At 42.5% G+C, this 15,733-nt stretch overlaps 1 protein-coding gene across 4 annotated transcripts in view; it reads left to right on the forward strand.

The window, feature by feature from the left end:
* Positions 1-14,875, forward strand: part of ZNF704 (zinc finger protein 704) — a 92,438-nt gene extending 77,563 nt beyond the window's left edge. For 3 of the 4 annotated variants that reach the window (XM_048938596.1, XM_048938597.1, XM_048938598.1), the window contains exon 9: positions 372-14,875. In XM_048938596.1, coding sequence (XP_048794553.1) covers positions 372-483 — 112 coding nt within the window. In that variant the 3' untranslated portion in view covers positions 484-14,875. The remainder of the gene's footprint in view (positions 1-371) is intronic. The other variant, XR_007375646.1, reaches the window with a different exon arrangement.
* The last annotated feature ends 858 nt before the right edge of the window (positions 14,876-15,733 follow it).

Consider the following 15,733-nt stretch of genomic DNA (forward strand, 5'->3'; position numbering starts at 1 on the left):
ACAGCAGAGAGCACTCGTGTGCAATGTGAGCCTGGCTGTGCTGTGGGATAGCTGTGGTTGTCCATTACACCTTGGCACTGTGTGTGGCTAAAGTAACACGAATGTAGACCAAGCTGAGCCTGGCTGAAGTAAGGGCCGTGCACCAGCCTTGGAAGAGGGGAGCAGGCTCAGCAGCTGCTGCAAAGGCTTCAGCCTTGCCGTGCATCTGCTTGCTTCATCGCTCTTGGTCAGCTCACAGATGCACTGCAGTCTCTTAGAAAGTGAGGCGTGCTCAGCCATCTGCACGCTGCTGAACTCACTGTCCTGACCTGGGGAGGTGAGGCCAGGCTGCAAAACCATAGTGTTAACGAGCTTCCCTTTCTGTCTGACAGGAAGCCAAGAGGGGAGGGGAAGAAGTGTCGGAAGGTCTATGGGATGGAGAACAGAGATATGTGGTGCACTGCCTGCCGGTGGAAGAAGGCCTGCCAGAGGTTCATCGACTGAAGAGCAAAGTTATGCAGAGGATTTAGGGATGGGGAAGGACAACGACAGGACCAGATTGCTACACCTGCACTGTATCACTTCCCGTTTCCCTCCAGTGATGTGGTGTTGGGATTTTTGTTTTATTATTTTTTGATTTGTTGGTTGTTTTGGTTTTTTTTTTAACAAAGAGAGCTTTGTATTTCCAAGTGAAGCACTTGTAGCCAAGGAGAAGCACTAATTAAAACCTGTGTGGAGCAATAGAGCAAAAAAAAGTAAAAATAAAAAGCAAAACCAAGAACACACAACAAAATTCTGTCTTACGAAGTATTGACACCGGAGCAGCTATCAGTGTTTTTCTGTGTTGGTTTTTAAAAAAAAAAAGGAAAAGTGAATTCCTTGCTAACTCTCTGAACTATTTGCTCCTTTGGGTTGTTTTTAACCATTGCAGTCTCTTTGCTGCCAACATCTGTATTTGCTAAACTGGACATTTTTTCTTTTCCTGAAACGAAGATCTCTTTTTGAAAGCTTTCTAATAAACACTTCAGAGTCATATAAGCTACAGTTTACTCAACAAAAGCTGTAACTAAGACTGGAGACTGCTAAATAATTCTCCTGATACGAATGATCACGATGATATTATATTTTTGGAAAGGGGCTGTGGGAAGGAGTTGGGATTTTTGTTTGTTTCTTTCTAGGAGAAAAGAAAAGGCGGAATTTTCCTGAAGGACAAACTGCTCCTGGAAGGCTTTTAAACCATACACAGACCAGCAGAGTGGAAAGGAGTAACTCATGTACCAAACTGGATTTCGAGCCTTTGGAGGAAGAGAAGCAGCAATGGACAGTCACCAGCACATCCGTCACTGCCAAAGTGGAGGGAAGAAATGCAATGACGGTTGATGGAAATCCGTAAGAATACAATGGGGGTCCGCTGGCTTTTCTTACTGCTCTTCCTGTTCATAGGGAGGAGCAGCAGCTGGACCAGCACACGCGTTGCTGCGGTAGGCCTGTAAAGAGCTGGGAGATGCACTAGCATTCCATGTAGTACCTGTTCAGGGACACGATCCAGTTCTGCCCTTGCTTCCTTTTCTCGTATTTGAGAGATGGTGAAGATAATGGTTTGCTCAGCTTTGGTTTTTTTTTCTACATATTAAAGTTGCTAAAATTTATTTTGCGCCAAAAAAAAACAAAAAAAAAAAAAAAAAAAAGGTAAAGAAAATACTACAAAGTCATCTCAGAAAAAGAAGTACAACAGCAAAGGAGCAACATATGTATGGTAAAGGTTCGTTTCTTAGCTCGTTTTGATAAACGAAGTAATGGGTTTCTATACTTGCAGATGTTGGAAAGATTGGATACTTCCATGTCTCTGTCCATTAGGAAGTACACCTGAGTGTGGGAAGCTGTGTTCTGTCTCAACTTACATGGAATTGCCATTAACTGACCATTATTTCATGCAGAAATAAAATAAGGATTTGCTATGATATGAATGTATACCAGTAAATGACACTTGTCTGTTAAACAAAGCAAGACACCTTAAGGGGGAAAAAGAAAAGCGAAACTTTGCTTCTTATGGAGGCGTAGAGGCCCAACATTTCTGGTTTTCTTTTCTTCATACCATTTGAAATTAGACCAGATTCTTTTGTTGTTAATTATTTAATCTGCCTTCTCCTCTCTGAGATAAGGGACTCTTGATTATCCTGACAGCTTTCTAAAATCTGGTCCAGAGTTGACTTGATAGCTTTATTGAGCATGCTCTGCTGCTTATGCCTGTGTGAAAGCACAGAACAACAGTGCAGGCATTGAGAACGTGCACTAGGAATTGAGGAAAGCAGTACTGAGAGGTGAAGGATATAATAGAAGCTACTGGAGGATGTCATCTGGGTTCTTTTTAAACAAGTTAATTGGGCAATCAGATGCATAATTTGAGTGTGCTATTTCTGCAGTTGTTTACAAATTGTGTAATTTACATGCACAAGCAGCAAGATATGCTTGCATGCACGCAATTTCTTGCTTATTTGCCTATTGTGTTCTGTAAGTCATTTAAGAAAACAACAGGAGGGAGGCTCAAAAACATAGATTGAAATATATGCACGTATGTATGTGTGTATCTATGTATATGCACACATACATGTATGTATATGTAAAATCTGGACTCAGAAGGGAGGAGAAAGATTGGGTATCCATAGCCACTGTTCTAACATTGGTTTTTTCCCAGCAAAATGTGGGTTTTCTCTGCATGTTGTGTTGTTTTGGTTTTCTTAGTAAAACACCTCTGGGAATTCATAGCTCCAAATTTCATCTTTGAACACTTTGTGCATTTCTGTAGTAAGGCTTACTAGACCTGGGTCTTTCAGAGATGCTTCTGCTAATTTGCCCCTATTTTTACAAGCACTGCTAGACTGATTATAAGACATCTCATAATTCATTTGACTATCGTAAGACCTTCAGTATTTGCTTATATATTTGTTCTTCCCCTCCTTTTGTGTTTTGCCTGTTTGCTTTGGAGAATTTTGTAAAAATAATGTATTAGAATGTATGTTATTTTCTTAATGTCATGGCATGATGAGAACCTTTCCTGAGGGCACTTTATGAATTATTGTAGTAAGATTATTCTTAATAGATTTCTGCACAGAAGATGGGTGGTGTTGTCAGCACAGATGGCTCTCTGGTACACATTTCATACAGATTACGTATAGGCACAAGAGCTGCGAGTCATCAGGTGTGATAGAGAAGTTTTGTTAAGCTGAGACTAGGAAATGCTTCAGCCACCATAAATTCTGCCAGGACAGAGTTAAACAATCTGTATTTTCACACCATTGGCAATCAGCAGAGTTTTTATTGAATGAGTTTGGTATCTTTAGGCTGTGGCATTTCTGGTGCTGCATCTCGCTTGTGGCCTAGGGTGGCACAGCCTTCGTCTGCCTGAGGCCATCCCCCAGTGCTTCAGATCTCAAGTTCAGGTTGATGCCTGTCCTGGCATTACCAGGCACCATGCTTTGTGTCCAAGTTCTGCACAGTTCCTTTTAGAAAGAGTAAAATCCTTTGTTCCCCAGGGAGGAACTGGCTTGAAAGGCAGCTCGAACCTTGGCTCATTTCTCATCATTGGTACCCACCATTTTCTGTAATTTCTGTGTTTGTAGTTTTATAGGCCTTCATCTCTGACCTTCCAGAGAAGTCAGGAGGAGTGGCCAGAGTTTGTAATGCGGTGTTTGTGTGCTGTGGGTGCTTGGGTGTGTGTGTACTTATGGCAAGAGCTGGGAGCTCTCCCTGAGGTGTAAGGATGGAAGGATCTGTGTTAGCAGCGTAGCTAAATACTGCTGTTGGTGCTGCTTGGAGAAACTGCCCGTGTCAGTGTCCCAGTGGCTATCAGCAGCATAGCTCCCACATTTTTTCTTCAGCTCTCTTGCTTGCACAAAGCTACATCCCGTGTCATAGAATCATAGAATGGCCTGGGTTGAAAAGAACCACAATGATCATCCAGTTTCAATGCCTTGCTGTCTGCAAGGTCGCCAACCAGCAGACCAGGCTGCCCAGAGCCACATCCAGCCTGGCCTTGAGTGCCTCCAGGGATTTTTTTTTCTCCGAGCTGAACAAGCCCAGTTCCCTCAGTCTTTCTTCACAGGAGAGATAAATGATCCTATTTATTCCATCCCTAAACAACAACAACAAAAAAAATCTGGAAAAGAGGTATTCTAAGAAATGCAGTTTGAAAATGTGATTGTGTTCCACCTGCTTCTCTATGAAACAGCAGCTACTGGACGTTACAAACTCCAGTCATCATCTTCATAACATTTGTTTCCATCCTGATGTGCCTGATTCTCTAGTGCCTTGCACAAGTGTAAGGGGTTACACAAGATGCAAAGTGAGCAAAAACTCTTCCACAAAGCAACGTGCAGCTTTGCACTTGCCTGTGATCGATACTGGTCAAGGCATGAGCTGGACCTACAGGGCCTGTGTGATTCAGCAGGGCAGAAGGCCAGTCCCTCGAGTTGCTTTGCCCACGTCAGTAGCCTGCTGTGATCATTAGCTGTCTGACAATGCGTGGATTCCTCACACCATTCTGTCACCTGCATCACTCTCTTCGTTCCTTCTCCCCTTCAGCAGGATAACAGACAGGCAGACAGCAGAAGGCAAAGCCTTCTCAGAAAGTTCTTAGAGGACGTGCATTTAAGAGCGGATTCCAGCTCTGTCTTGTCTCAGACGTGGATTTCCTTGCCCCAGAACACTGGTTTTCATTTATCCCCACCCGCAGGACAGGCTGTGGTTTCCTGTCAGTGCTATGGGCTGGAAGCAGCTGGAGCCACCCAGCCCAGGATGCAGGGCAGTCAGTCATGGCTGTTAGCGTGGCAATGCAATGTGATTCCTTCCATCCTTCCTCTGTAAATTTGTTGAAAAATCACCTCAGAACACGGACATGAAATGCAAAGATTGCTGGCTGTATGTAGAGATCCAGCAGGTTGCTAGAGAGGCTTGTTCCTGCTCAAATTGAAGTCTTCTGTAGGGGCGTGCTCTCCTTTTCTTAAAAGCATTTGAATCAGGATATGTTTGTGAAGTCTCACCTTTATCTTCTGTTTCCACATTATTGCATCTTCCCTTAGGTGATGGCACCGGAGTTGAGACCTGCACCAAGCAGTGGGTTCAACCTGTGCCTGACAGGGGTTAGCAGGCGGGTGGTTGGGGGCTGCTGGAAAGCAGCAATGTGAGATTTTGGGCTGCTGTACGCACATGACAGCTTTATGACACCCTTAGCAAAATAATTGGTAGCGCATTAGCAAAAACCCGAGAACAAGGTCTGCTTCTGATGGCACCAAGCAACATTAAATCCTTGTTGCTCCTATTCTTGTTTGTATTAGCAGCAAGAATTCATTTGAAATGTAAGGGAATGATGAATTCATTGACAAGCCACTGTTCTGCTTTTATAATACATCACTCCAAGAATATTTTTCCTTCATTGTTAATGGGAGATACCTAAAATGCCGTGAGATAAATGAATTAAGCAATGCCAATACTACTTCAGCTTCTAAATTACTTCGGACAGTACACAGTATTCCACTGTCACAGTAGGGTTTCGAGATGAAATCCAAATTCTTGATGTGCGTCCTTGTAAGACATGGTCTCTGATGTGCTTACGTGTTCATTTTTAACATCTTTGCCAATGGGAAAGGCCATGATTTCTAACTTGCATTTAAATCCAGTCCTGTTCAAAAATTTATGTTTGACCTCAGAGTCTTTATGCTGCCACGTTATACCCTGCGGCCATTCGCATACAGTGCGTAACGTGCAGGTAAACAGAACTTACTGAACTGTTTGTACACAATGCCTTGGGAACGCTAGCAGAAAAAGAGATGGTTAACACAGATTTCCTCAGGGACCACAGGAAGGCTGCAAAGGCAGGATGTAGCTTTATTTGAGCGGTAGATGGGTGAGAATTTGATTATTTCTTTTTTGTATTCTAGGCAGATTTAAAGAGCAATATGTCGCTACTTGAATCATTAAACTTGGAAGAAAGCACTAATTGGTGAACGTGATCTCACTTAACACTATCGCTTATGAAGCTCTAAATACAAAACAGACATTTTAGCTGTTAGAAAAATGTAGGAAATGAGCTTGAACCGTAATCTAAATATAGTACAAACCTATACATTTGTATAAATATTTTAGAACATGCTGTAAATATAAAGGGTTCTTGTTTATATGATTGCTTGATTGAAGCGTACTTTGTTTATAATTGAACTACTTCCTACCAATTTATTTCAACAAGCAAAAAAAAAAAGAACATGCTAACATTAAACCCCACAGGGTTTTTTGCATTGCAGTAGGAATGTGAGAAAAAAGAAACGTTGTAACTGTATATTTTACCATATGAAAGCATTTCTGAGATAGGTAAGAGGTGTCTATTATTTGCCATCAAGTGGCAGGGAACTTACCTGAGCACATCAGGAAGAAGTGTGTGAGCTGCATGAAGGTGTTGTGTACAGTGCCACCCACCTGAATTGTGGTGCACACAGCACTCCTGGAGGCACAGGGCTCTGAGGACATCAGGAAATAAGGAAGTTCACCTAAAACACGAGGATATTGTGCTTTTAAGACACAAATGATGTTGTCCCTGTGTAATTTTCTAGTGCTAAAGATCATCAGTACTTTTACTGCAATGGAAATTGCAGCCTTATTAGTAAGGTGCAATACTTACGAAGGGCTAAACTGTGGAAACAAGTGGTGTGTGGATACATCACTGCCAAATGTGCACTCCTGTAAAACTAGTTTCTTTAGCACTGGGATGTAAGTACCTCTCTGAAATTATCATGTTGGTATGATTTTGTAACCATTGATTGTAAGTTATGAAACAGAGTTTGGGATTTCAGAAGAACCAAAAGGAAGAGGGGAAGCTGTAAATGACATAGAATAGTGGTACGTTGTCTTACTTGGCAGAAGTAGCTGTGACACCTTTACAAAGCTGTACACATTCTGGATTACTGAAAAAAAAATAATACCCTTGGTTACAAAAATAGTTTAACCTGAATGCAATTTGGAAATTGCAGTAATGTCAAGAAAATACCTTCTTCTGAGTAAATTTTGCTTCATTTCTTGCCTATTATTATCAGGCTTTATTTGCTCACAATCAGTGCTCTGATTGTGAAGATATTCCCCTACTAGCAATACATGGCTTGAAATCATGTTCATTTGAAAGTACCTTTTGAAATGGAGAGATTTCTTCCTTTACTACCCCGTATAATAATGATTTGTGCTGTCTTGAGTAGAGAGTCCATCAAGCAAATAGATTTGTACAAAAAGATTACTTTGTAGTTCTGTTATGGAAAGAATGGGAATGACCAAATGGAAGGGCTGCTCACCTCGTTCCAGGAGAATATCTTCTCTCCATCCGCACTGTGAGGTCCACAGAATACAGGGTGCCCAGTGTGGTGCATCCTGGGCTTTTGCTGTACACTAAAGACATACTGCTGTTTTTCCATTGCTTACTGCTTTTGTCATCTTCTCAGAATCCATCTTTTAGTGAAAGATTGGAACAGTTCCATCTGCTGAACAGGAGGGGTTTGTTCTTTTCTTCTGACTTCCTCCAGTAAGGGGCCAGAGGACAAGCTGAGATAGAGACATCAGCAACAGACTTGAGCCTGGAGGGAAGACGTGAAACAAAATTGCTCAGAGAAAGAAAGTAGAAGGAATCTTGTGTGTTGGCTGTTTCTACATATGACTGATGCCTGTGGCTCCAGAATAAGGTCGCACAGAGGAAACCTTGTAGCACAATCCTCATTCAGATGCTGAAGCACTTTTTCCTCCCTCGTCATGCAAACAGTTCAGCAGGAATTACTTCTAATTAGTCTGAGGAGGAGAGGAAGAGCAGAAGGTGTTGTTGTAAGGAGGGCACCTTGTGAAGCCTGCGTGAACCCTGCCTGTAGCCAGGGTCCTGCACTGCATCTCTCATCCAGCATGAGTCCAAAGCAGTCAGTTACAGATGTCTCTTTTGATTTCATTTACAAGTCTGGTAAGACATCTTGTTGCACAATAAGAGCAAAATGCACTGTAAGGAACTGAGCTTGATGCATTCTGTTTTTTTCTCAGGAGAGCTCTGTGGATAACTTCAATGACCAGGACTGCTCCTGTGGGTGGCAGCTCTAGAGAAGAGGCAGTGGATTTTCCTCCATGCGATTGTTCCCACTGGCACTGGGACTTACAGACCTGTGTGTCTCCCCTTCTGAGTGCTGGAAATGAGAAATGTGCAATCAGGCTTTGTGAGAGGGGTAGATGTGTACCTAGAGATGTGCTCACTGCTGCTAGGCCTTGGTGGCCTTTCCAGTGATACCAGAGTGACTGTAGGTTGGATGTGTCATTTCGGGGTGGATTTAAGAGCTGCTTAGCACGTGGTGTTCAGTGTGCCATGCATCCCACTACTGCCAGGCGTGGGAAGGAGGTTTCTCAGAGCAGGATCTAAGATGGCTGTCAGCTGTGGCCAGTCACGTAACCTGGGCCACCCGATGGGAAGTCACCCCGTGCTCTGTAGAGAAATTAATGTTCTTCTTTTCAGAGAGTGAAATGGGACTGCCCTGGTTTTGCCTAGCACTGCCATTTCCTGCCTCAGCTGTGGGCTCAGTAGGGGCCTGGACACCAAACCCCTACAGCTGCACTGGCACCTGCTCACTCAGAGCTCCTGCAGTACTATTAAAACAGCATTGATTTTGATATGAAAATGATTTTGAAGGGAAAGAAACAGGAGTTACATCAATAATCCTATATCCCATGAGCCATAATGTTAAGCGTGGCATGATTTTGCTAAGCAGATACTGGAGGACTAATGAACATGAAGAGCAACCTGTGGGGACCTCAGTCCTGCCCTGACCACAGGTACACCCTGGAGCCAAGCTGATGTTATTTGGGTTAAATGGGGAAGTGCTCTCTTTCTCTCTGTAGATCTCTGGGCCACAGAGAAGCAGGATACGTTTCTTGTCCTGGTAGTGGAACTTTCCTAAATAGAAAGACCCATCTCTTCTTGCAGATTTTTGGTCTCTGGAGTACAGTGTCAGTAGGACGGTGGTGGGGAGTGCTGGGGCCTGGTGGGGAAGGGTTCATGATGTACTTGGAGAAGGAGAAAATCAATTGCACTATGATTATTTACACTGTGTGAAAAAAAAGCAATTATACTTCCTAGTCATCTGCTATTTATATTTTATATTTTAGAAGTATTTCTAGCTATAAGTCTGTAGAAAAGCAAGAGCCCAGTTACCCGGTGTTAATGAATACAGAACTTCTCATACACGCTGCTTGCATAAGACAACAGTATCCATGCATCCTTCTGTCTCTTTTCAGTCATGAAAGGGAAGTACCTGCCTGCATATACTGGTTTTCCTTTGAGTCCTGTCAAATATTGTTTTAGAGAGTATAAAGTAAATTGAAGTTCCTTTTCTGCTTTATTTTTAGAATCAGAGCATCTTCTCTTACAGTGTAAATTTACTTTTGTGGAGCTCTAATGTGCTCTGCATTGCACTTTATATATTTGTCACTTGTTGGGCCATTTATTTTTGATATACAAAACAATAAAATTTTTGTTACTCTAGTTTTACCTAGAAAATAACCATGAAACTAAGATGTTTTTATAAAAATGCAAGTTCCATAAAATGTAGCAAATGAACTATTTAGATTGGAAATGTTTTTAATGATAGCGCTGAGAAATATTATAGCCTCTGAAATGATTTACTATTTAGGAAATTCAATATATTTATGGATAAAATGAGTATCATAATATGAGTATCCACTGGAGTATCAGTCAATGGAGTATGAATTAAACAGGAGACAAAGCTGGAGCCGTTGGATTTGCTCATATAAAAGACTTGTATTAGTTCAACTGAGATGAGCCTGAGATGGCCCTTGGCTCTGCAGGGCTGCACTCATGCCAGTATGACTGACTACCATAAGAAGCCAAGATGCTGTTTCTGCTTGTTTTTTTCTGGCTTTATCCCCTCCAGCTTGGGGAACCAGCGTCCTAAAGACAATCTTCTTGTTCCTAAGTGCACTAATGAAGAACTCGTCTTCCCCAGAATTTTGTTGTCAAGCATGGGACCCTGACACTGTCCACATGTAGGTTAATATGAGTGCCAGTTTCACTGCTTTAAATGGAAACCAATTTCTCTGCCGCTGCACAGAATCTCTTGAAATTTTGTGGAGTATGCTGAAAGAAAAAGACATTTGCACTTTGTCCAAACTGCGTTTGCTCCAAATCACAGCTGGTACTGTGTGTTCCTGCGGCACCCATCCTGCTGTGATGCCCCCTCCTTCACGTGGTGAAGCACTCTCCCTAGCTGTACACACAGGTTCTCTGTGGAGAGATGGAAATCCCCGTGAAAGCTCCTTGTCAGCCATGCAGCAGAGTCCCTATCCCTCTTCAGAGCCTTCAGACGCTCTGCTTTCTCATTTCTGCACCCATAGGTGCCAGCAGAAGTGAATGGCTCAACCTCACAGTGTGAAGACAGTCCCAGCTTGAGTTGCGAATGCATCACCTTGCCGTTGTTTCACACAGCCTCACCTTCACCTACAAAAGATAAGCAGGGCCAAGGGACTCTGACGGATGGTGGTTCTTCAGGCAGCGCACACAGCTCTGCTGCCCAGCTGCTTTCTGCATTCTTGGATGTGCTTGAAGGAAAGTTGAAAAGAGAGGAGACTTTTGCAAGTAGCTGATACTGGCAATCTCATTTGATCCTGCCAGTCTGAGGCAGTGGCACAGATGTAGGTTCTTCCACTGCTGGCTGCTTGTACATGGCTAAACATCAGCCAGCACACACTGTTTCTTAAGCTGAAACCCCTCTCAGAACAGGAAAATGCCACCATGAAGACCTTTGTTATCTCCCTCCCTGCCTTCTTGTTGCACTGGCAGCAGGAGAAAAGTGCAGAAATCATAGGAATCTGGCCATAACTCATCCAAATGCCTTTGCACTGCCACAGGCATTAGATGAAAAACTCGGGGCATCCAAAATTTCTCTAGGAATTTTGCTGTTACTTTCTTGGGGAAAAAAAGGATTTAAAGTCTTTGGGTCCACATCTGAGTTGATTTTGCATGCTGAATCAAGAGCACTTCCAACAAGCTTCAGATACGTAGGCAGTTATCCGTAGTACAAGTGATGCTACTCAGACGTTTTGATTCTTTTTCTTAAAACATTTGTGCAATTAGCAATGTGCATATTAGCATCTTTAAATCTATGAAGAAAATAACTTTAAATATTTTTTAAAAGCATGTGCTTTCACTTGAAACGTGAAAGAAGACTACTGAAAGAATGTAGTTTGCTAAGCACTGGCTCCTGAGTTTGTTAATGCACTAAACTGGCATTCAACAGAGTAACTTCTTCTAAGTAATAATTTCTTCTCGAATTATTTGAATAATTCAGGAGATGAACAGTTTGTTTTTGGTCGCTGGGTTTTAGAAAGAAGAAATCTCGTCCTGCTGCACTTTTAAAATTCAGTATTTGTATGGGAAAAAAAATCTTGTTGCTTTTCCATTTCCAACTGAATGATCGGCTCAAATAAGGATCTAAATCATCTCGTAACGTTTTTCTAAAGTAAAAACTAAGAACATGAAAAACCGTGAACGTGAGGAATGGTGCACAAAGTCGTTAACTATGTTCAGAATTCTGATTGGTGAAAGTCTTTGTTAAAATTACATTGTGTTGCACATCACCCTGATACAGGGAGAAAACAATTTTTCTTCTGAAAGAAAGAAAGAAGAGGGAAAAGGACAAATGGAAAACAAGATTAAATGACATCAGTTAAACCCAGGTTTCCTGCTTGTTTTTAGGTCAATCCCTCCCATTCTATCACTGTTGTGGGATGCTCAGGACAACAGACATTCCTCACGGGAAGCAGCTCGGCTCCAAAGTGGGAAATCAAAGCTGTGAGCAAATTTGTAGAGTTTTCAAACTATTAGCTATTGCCAAAAAAAAGCATCAAAGCACTACTTGCTACTGAACGGGAATTTTGGTGTTTCAAAGGAATCACTTTTTAATCCAGATCATTGCTGTATTTACAAACAGATTTCTGTCGGTCTACTTGCTTGTCTCTTAGGGCTATGTATGTCCACACCTCAGAGCAGGGCACACTAATACTCAGATGGCCACAACCGAACTGGAATCTCTCGCAATTCCCAGTTACGTTACACATTTTTTGAAGAAACAGCAATCTTTGACTGAAAAACTACTGAAAACCATCTCAAAATAAGGCAACAAGAAAAAGAAACAGCTTTATTTGGGAAACACCACTGAGTTCCCATCAATCCATAAGATGCGTGCTTAGTTGCCCTCCTGTAGCTTTGTCAGATCGCATTTCTGTTGAAGGCAGGCGGTGATTAAACTACATAGCAAAGAGACTTCCTTTGATCTATGTAAATGAATGTATATGTATAAACTATGCATTTTCATCCAGCTGCAAACTGTATCTCTAAGCAGTTAAATCTAGCCTTTTCCTCAATGTTAGCAACTCCCAAACTCCAGGAAAAGAAGGTGCTCCTCATCTTTTTTAGCATATAATTCTCTCCTGTCTTGCTTCTGTGCTTTACAAAGGCAAGATGTGTCAGGGGAGAGCTGTGAGGCCCAAGGAGCACCAAGCAGGGCCATGGCTGAAGCTGGAACCTGTGACCGAGACCAGGCTGGGCCCAGCATGGTTGAGCAGAGGGCTGTGGCTGCTGCTCCAGCTCCAGCACGTCTTCCACAGTCGGGCAGCGGAGCGGGATCAGCAGCTGCTGCCTCACACAGGGTCAGTGGGAGTCTGCAGCAGTGCTGGAAGAAGCTATGCCTAGGAGGAGGCCACTGCAGACTGGGTTTACAGCCCTCGCTGTCCCCCTGTGAGAGCTTTTCTGGCCACCACAGCCCCAGGTCTGTCCTTACCTGTCCATGTCACACAGCACCCAGGAGCCTCCTCTGACTGCAGGTGTATGGCAGCGCTTGCAGTGGGCAGTTCTTCACTGTGAGCACTGCTGTGGCTTCAGGAGAGGAAGGGTCAGGCCCTGGTCTGAGTGTATCCCTGCTAGAAGGAATTAGGAGAAGTTGAAAACGGAGTCTTGTTCCTAATAAAATGAAGGAAAAAGGTGCTGCATGCAATGTTATTACTTCCATTTCAGGTTGTTGCTGTAATAGTCATCAGCCCGGTCTGGTCAGTGAATTAAGTGTGTTTCTTATGGCTTATCTTGCAGGAAGAAAGACCAAAAAATAAAATAAATAAATAAAAAATAAAATCCTTCTCTCATATGCAACCTATTCAAGTATTTGATACTAGTATGGCAGCAGTGGTATTTTTATCTATCCAGAGATGTGCATTCATTTAGGTTATGCTCGATTGAGAAATATTTTTGCAGTACGTATTTGTATTTGATGGGCTGCGGCCCTTCATTTTATATTCTTTACAAGAATTAGCACGGAAATGATGCTTCCCCATTTATTGAGCTACCTGACCATCCCAGCTGTCTGCATACGAAGTATTTCCAGAACTTTGGAGGATTTGGGATTTTGGTTTGGTTTAAACACTGTCCTTCTTTAAAAAAACAAAACAAAACAAAAAATAATAAAAAAAAAAATTAAAAAAAAAAAAAAAAAAAAAAGCAGTGCTCAATAGAAAAGCATATTCCTTACCAGGGCTCCTGCAACGTGATGCAGAGAACCCAGTGACACGATGCAAATGCTTGAGGCCAGGTCTCCGCGGGTTCTCAGCAGCCACAGCTCCCATGGCTGCAGCACGTCCACCAGCAGAGGAGCTGCCCCCAGGAGGGGCACGTGGAGCTGCGGGGTGCTCAGCGTGCTGCGGGGGCTCTGTGGAGCTGGCACATCCTCCTGCCAGGACGTGGCCTGTAACAGCAACAGAAGGACACTGCTGCATCTCTCTGCAACCCGGGATGTCCTGCAGGTCTGCTGCGGCTCCAGCTGCAGTCCCTCAGCTCAGAACTCTGAGCGCAGCACTCGGGCTTTGGCATCACTTATGATCACAAAGGTAACTTTTTAAATGAGAAAGAGCTTCCAACTCTGGCACTAATGGAAATACTGAATACTTTTAACATATATATATATACATAATATATATATTTGGAAAGTATTTGAAAAGAAAAAAAAAAAGTGTGGTTTTTTTTTATACAACTTTTAGCCAAATAGAAGCATTCTGATTATTACTTCTGTGGACAGCTGTCCACCTGTAAATAAGTTCCTATGTTCAGGTACCTGAACTTGGAGAAAAAAATAATAAAGACTGTTCAGTGGCTATGCGCTTTGCTAGCTCTTGCTTCCTTTGTACATAAGAGGTAACTGTTTAAATGTTGGGTGGGGTTCTTTTTTAATTTAACTGCTGTTCCTCTAAAGAAAGAAGAAGAAAAAAAATCTTTTGACTTTGTTTTCTCTTTTCTGAGTCAATACAAAGATTTTGTAACTTTTTACTGCAGAAATGGATAAATCCGTGGTGCTATGTGAATCTGAGAGTCAAACTGGCCATAGCAGACACACAAGTTAGGTTGCACTTTTCCTGTGGCACACGATGTATTTTCTCAGAATGGACTTTCAAAGGACCATCAGATGTTTACATTTCTTCTTGTTGCCCCAAATCGTTTTGGATATAGAAATAACCTCCAAAAATAGAGAAAGACGCGATGCGTTACCGATGTGATGAATCCTTACACCTAGGTATCTACAACAGTTTGTACAAATACCATTTTAGAGATAGTTGAAATATTGGGCTTTCATACTTTGTAATGCTTGGATGTGACAATAAATATGCTGTTGCTATCTATCTAGTCTAACCTCATTGTAGGCCTGTAATTTCCTGTTTATGGTTATGTCATGAATTGCACTGGCTTGACTTCAGCCAAATACTGACTGTTCAGCTGAAATATTCCGACTGTTATGATGTCCACAGAACATTAATTAAATGCACTTGTAACCGACTACTGAGGAGTATGTCAAGTTATTCATGTAATAAAACCCATATGTATGACTTTTGCAACTTGTTTATGCGACTTCAGTTCTTTTACAGCCACAAACACCAGCACATCAACCAAGGGCCAATTTAAGTCCATGGCAGCCTTCATGTGGACTTCATTACAAACAAGACTGTCCCCCCTCCCTTGGATCAGAAGGCAGATAATACACCAGAGCATGATCTGAGACAGACAAGATAGGAACAGGGACTTCAAGTTTTACACTTGGGCCCACTGATTGTTTAGTTCAGCCTTCAGCAGGTAATTAATTACTCCTTGCCACTTCTGGGCTTATGCTACAGAACTGGTCCTCCTGATGTACATTACATTACAAGCACTTTTTCCTGCCCTGCCCTTGCCTAGCAGTGGGGGCGCTTCCCTGTGTACACCAAGAAACATTCCTGACAGCCTAAGCTTCAGGATAAGCCTTCTTCCTCATGGCAAACCTAACGAAGCTAACAGCTTCCAACTTGCAAGTTGGAGACCATCCCCCAAAAAAGGCAAAAATTTACACTGTTTCTGTCCAAACTCTCAACTTTCCTACTAGCTTTGTTAGGTCATATTTAAATTTTCCTAATGCATTCCTACCCTCTTCTGCAAAGCCAACTGCAATATAAATAGCAGAGCTATTAAATTTAATGAGTGGTTTAATCACTCTTCGGTTCATATTTTTCTCCCTTCGGGCAACACCTCACCGCACACGCGGAGAAGCCGTCGTCCATCTCTAGTAAGGAAGACCTCTGAGCTCACCTGTTCTCCAAGGCAGTGAGAACAGCTCAGTGAAGTGCCTCCATCCTGCTGCCCACCGCTGCCAGTCAGGTTAGT

The sequence above is a fragment of the Lagopus muta genome, chromosome 3, assembly GCF_023343835.1.
Source record: "Lagopus muta isolate bLagMut1 chromosome 3, bLagMut1 primary, whole genome shotgun sequence".
Taxonomy (NCBI): Eukaryota; Metazoa; Chordata; class Aves; order Galliformes; family Phasianidae; genus Lagopus; species Lagopus muta.